General features: G+C 46.0%; 1 protein-coding gene across 1 annotated transcript; it reads right to left on the bottom strand.

The window, feature by feature from the left end:
- Positions 1-1279: 1279 nt before the first annotated feature.
- On the bottom strand, positions 1280-4091 carry LOC119368229. The gene is made up of 13 exons (XM_037633542.1): positions 3913-4091; positions 3618-3793; positions 3414-3527; positions 3241-3309; positions 3110-3166; positions 2973-3026; positions 2830-2892; positions 2671-2733; positions 2427-2591; positions 2177-2320; positions 1995-2075; positions 1823-1884; positions 1280-1644 (listed from the first exon to the last, which is right to left on the bottom strand). Exons 1-13 carry the CDS (start codon positions 4049-4051, stop codon positions 1566-1568), a joined length of 1266 nt encoding a protein of 421 aa, XP_037489439.1. The 5' UTR covers positions 4052-4091; the 3' UTR covers positions 1280-1565.
- Positions 4092-5060: the final 969 nt, after the last annotated feature.

Genomic DNA, 5060 nt, shown 5'->3' with positions numbered 1-5060 from the left:
TTCAACCTTTGTCCTTTATATATTTAACATTTTTTAATGCGTGATTAATATTTTCCATATGTAAGTTTAACATTTTAATACAATATATGATTAAATAAATTTATACATGTTGAACATTTTGTCTATACAGATTTAATATTCTTCAAATGCTTGTCTAATATGTTTTCCAATCCTATATTAAAATTTATTAGATTTCGTAAATACATGATCAATTTTTTCATACACATTGTATAATTTTGTATAAATTTTTTTATACATGAGAAACATTTTTTTATACATATTTAACATTTAATGCTTGGTTAACATTTTTTCAAATATTTTATGTCGAGTGTTTTTGTAATATATCTGTTTAGAAGACTTGGAAGTATAAACGAAAGTAAAAAGTAATAAAAAACGTGAAAAAACAAAGAAACGAGGCTGAGGTTGTGGCCACCCGTGCGCATGCGCCAGCCCATCTAACGCTCCCCTGACTCGGTGGCTCAAAACAATTCCACGGTGCATGGGTCTACCGCCGGTGGTTGCATTGATATTTGTTCTACTTTGTCTTATTTGAGTTCTCAAAAAAAAACTTTGTCTTATTTCAAAGCGTTACCTTGGGTTTTTCTTCTCGTTTCAAAGTGATTTTTTCTCGTTCCTAAATGTGTCTTAATGTTTCATTGTGTGTGTAGCGTATCTTAATGTTTCATTATGTGTAACATATCTTAGGCCTTGTTTGGTAGCAAGGGGGAGGAAGCCCAGGGCCACAAGCCCCTAGTGGTAATTTTAACATGCACATTAAACAGCCGAGGGAATTTCCGTCACAGCTGCTGGAGCGTAGATGTGGTCATGTGAAGCGCTGGAGGAAGGATGGCTGGGGGCGTCACTACCAGCTCCATCGCCACCGAAAGCGATCGGAAGTTTCCTCCCCCGCCTCTAGAGGCGTGGAAGCCTCTCCCGGGGAAAGGACGTGGAAGGGGCGGGGGTGCCCTGATCTCGTGGGCATTCAAATGCAGCGGTGGTTTTTCCTGGATTGATTCAGCCCGTGGTTTCTCTATCTAGGGAAGAGGCAGGGATCACAGGAGGATCCCCTATAATCAAATGAGCCCTTAATGTTTCATTGTGTGTCATCGTGTATCGGCAAACCTAACATCAAAGCTGATATAAAAGAAGTGTATTCTTTCTAGTTGGTACACGCTGAAAGAAAAAGAAAAAGGAACTAAACCTTTTGAAACAACATAAATTTTGACAACCATGAATGGTGGATCCACTCTCAGCTCTGTTACCCACACAAGTAATTTCTACTACTTATTTTCATGTGTCACGTTGTTAATTTCCATTTTATACACCGTGTACATACATTACATATCAACAGCATGAACCGTAGACTTTACCAGGAGCTACATACACGCGCATATGCTCAGCCGCTAAATCATATATCCCCTGCCTAGTGCCTACACTTTACACCGCTGCCGTAGCGTCTGCGATGTCTGATCAGAGTTCTACACGAAGGAAGCTTCCACGGTTCAGCACCCATCACCCAGGCTCCAGGGGAGAATCAACTCGTGGGTAACAGCGAGCCGTGCCCTCTACTCCTCGACCCTGCGCGCGTGCTTGCCGTCCGAAGATGTGCCTCCACCTCTGTCGGCTCTCGCCTGATTTTTTTTGCTGCAGACAAGCACACAGGATGACAGGAACAGACAAGTGCCGCGGATTACTCACGGAAAGGAATGTGGACAATGTATAACACGGATCCTTTTATCTTTATGAATGAATGGTCTAGTAACACGGATCCTTTAATGAATGAATGAATGGTCTAATAGCATGGATCCTTTGATAAGTTTACCGGACAGTAGCCGAGAAGATCTTGTAGGCGTACAACATGGGCAGCGCACACATGGCGGACGCCTGCGCACGACGAAGCGAATAGGTGTGAGTTCAGTAAGCATGGTGAAATTTGTGCTGTGGATTTTCTGTGATACCAACTATGATGGAATCAAAGTACTTATTTTAGTTACCATCCACCACGGCAATCTATAAGCTGAAAGTGGGTCCAGCAGCCCGCTGCCCTCCAGGAAGCCACTGATTCCTTTCTGAACCTGCATTTCAACAGCGATTTATTTTTCAAGCCTGAAGTGTATACGGCCAGTGCCAAATCCTGAGGGAGAAAACACTACTAGTATGTTAACTGAGGCTGCACCTGACTATGGTACAAGCTCGTCGACATAACGAGCTGTCTCCAAACACACTTGACAGGCCTCGTGTAAGGTTCAATAGCCGAAAGGTGAGGTTCAGACGCTGCCGCGATCCGTCCGACCTGTGGCCCGGAGGACTTCCTGCATTCCTACTAGAGTGAAACCGTTTGTGCTCAGGATCAGACTTCAGTAGCTCAACCATGCATACAATGAGATGAAAAGGTCGCTATGATATTACTATGCATCAGCTGTCACCTGCCAGTAGTGATCTGCAAACTCTCGAGACTTGGCCACACATGGCTGGATGGCATCCTTGCAAGCTCTGTAGGCTGTGGTGATCCTGTCAGCTACCACCGACACGTACGGCTTAGTTCTGTTCTTCAGTGAGTTGAAATGAAATTTGGCAACAGGCAACAGTTTCTTCATGAAGCAAGAGATGGCGTGTCAGAGTGTTTCACAAATAGGTGAGGGGGAGTGTTGGTTGAGAACACTAGCCTACATTTTTTGTTGCCTGCAAGTGTGGTTCCACCCGTCTTTGTGCATGTGCCAACGTCTCAGCAACCTGTCAACTTGGCATTGTAAAACGGTGGTGGTTACATTTATAAATACTAGTAGCAAGTAACACTTGATATTAACAAAAAATCCATATGAAACAAACCTTCTCCATCAGAGCATCAAGCACAGGCTTCCCGTGGAGATGCCATTTGGCAGATGCTAGTTCCTGCAAATGCACCAAATAAATCTAAACTGAAGCTTCGAAAGTTACATAAATTCCATAACACTGGATGAATCCACATATACCTGACAATGTACAGAGCGCGATGCGAACCAATACGGTAGCCACATGCCATGTACCTGAAAATGAACCATCTCCGCTTTAAGCTCTCTGCAGATCACTGACTTCTGAACAAAAATATTGTACTTGTAGTTACCCATACATTTGCCAACTCTTGAGCCTTCAATTTTGCTTGTCTTTGCACTTCAGACAGTTTACCCTGAACATGAAGCATATAATTAGCACGTTGAGGGTTCTTCTCAATGACTATATTTTCCTTGCATGTGTACCAACTTTTGAATGCTGAAGATCTCGTTCCAGCTCCTCGATTTTCTTCCTCTGCTCAGCGTTTATCTTCTCAACCTGAAGACGATGTGAGTCACATCAGAATTCTGTCAACAACCACCCACTACGACCTGTCCCTCCCAGCCTAGTACTACTAATTATACAGCATGTATGTAACTTACACGATCCAACTTCTGACCGAGCTCAAGCAGGCTTTTCTCTGCTTCGCTAGCCCGGGCTTCCAATAGCTCCCCTTTCTTAACTTGGTCTTCCAAATCACTGCCCAGCCTCTCAATCTGTTCTCCTTTTGTCTTTGTCAGTTCAGTTGCCATATGAATTTGGGATTGGCTGCTGAAAACGGAGCCTGGAATTGTCCGTTTCCTTACCTGCTTCTCGATCATCGCACTGTTGGTGCTCGCCTTCACCACGGATTCATCGTCAGCCACATTCCTCACCTGCATAGCCTCTAGCCCGCTGACCAACGCCACGATCTGCGCCGTCCTCTCCCTGACGACGCTCTCCAGCTGCGAGGTCTCCTCCTTCCTCCAGCCGACCTCGTCCTCTGAACCCAGCCAGGTATGCTCAGCTGTTAATTCTTTCTTCGCCCAGCAAAGCAGGAAGACACGAAACGATTACAGACAGTTTATATCCTGCGGTTGACAAACCCGGCAGGCAGCTCACCTAGGGACGCGACCTTGGACCTGAGCCTCTGAATCTCCCGCTCCTGCTCCTGCCCGTCGCCGCACTGCGCCCGAGCAAAGCACGAGCAGAGGAGGATCGCGCCGGCGACCAGACACAGAGCCCGGCGATCTCCTCCCATGAATCAACCTTGTCCTGTCTCGTCAATTCTCAAGAATATTCAGGCAGGCTCGTTCGCAGCATGGGCCAGGGAGGTATCTATGTCGTAGTGTCGCTCTCTCGCCGAACGCCGGGAGAAAGGTTTTAGCGGGAGCGCGCACGCGTCATCATAGCACCGTGATTTGCACGCGGGCGCTTCACTTTTTGGGTATTTGGAGCTCGCGCGCGGTCCCTTGTCGGGAGCGGAGGAATGTTTGGCTGCGTGAGACTGGGAAGGGTGGAGGCGCTAATAAGTGAAGGTGGGAGGGGGTTAGTTTGAAGTGCGTGGCTGTGCACGTGGCGAAGCGGCCCCGCACACGTGGTCTTCGCGGCGCGGGTAGGCGAGGTGCGTGGACACGTTGGCGCCATCGGGGAGCTTCATCGTGTACCAGGTTGGCAGGTTCGGCAGCGGCTCTCTCTGCCCGCCCTAGGCCCTAGCCGATGCTGCTTTCGTCAGGACGCTTATTAAGAGAAATTTCTGGAAAGGCATGGACTTTCTCGAATATGTAAAGTGTTTCAACGCCGGCCATCGGCTGACTGAAGCCCGTTTCCGTTCCTGTACGGATATTCAAATTATACTTTAGTTATAAATAAAAATATATAAACTAAATGTAGGTTATATATGACAACAATTACATTGTTGATTTCGTACAAAACAAGTTTTTAGTAATATAAATTTTAAGTCACATTGGTTTTTCAGAATCCATGTGCATATTTTTCATTGGAATGGAGAGGGAAAACAATTTGCAGCACACTCGGGCGGGGGCATGCTCTAACCCGCGCGAATGTTAGAAAGTGGTATTATAGACTTTAGTTGGTTTGTTGCACTTGACTGCTGCATTTATTTGTTGCATATCATGCATATAGATTATTATCTTGTCGCTAACGGTTAATCTTGTGAGTGTAGGTGGTATCGGTTTCGAGCCATTACCTGCACCCTCCTTCTTTGCATGCCTGCTCTTCGGTGTTCGGCGTCATCTCTGTCCCAGCAG

The sequence above is a fragment of the Triticum dicoccoides genome, chromosome 2B (assembly GCF_002162155.2).
Source record: "Triticum dicoccoides isolate Atlit2015 ecotype Zavitan chromosome 2B, WEW_v2.0, whole genome shotgun sequence".
Classification (NCBI taxonomy): Eukaryota; Viridiplantae; Streptophyta; class Magnoliopsida; order Poales; family Poaceae; genus Triticum; species Triticum dicoccoides.
This window is presented reverse-complemented; position numbering and strand designations above follow the sequence as displayed.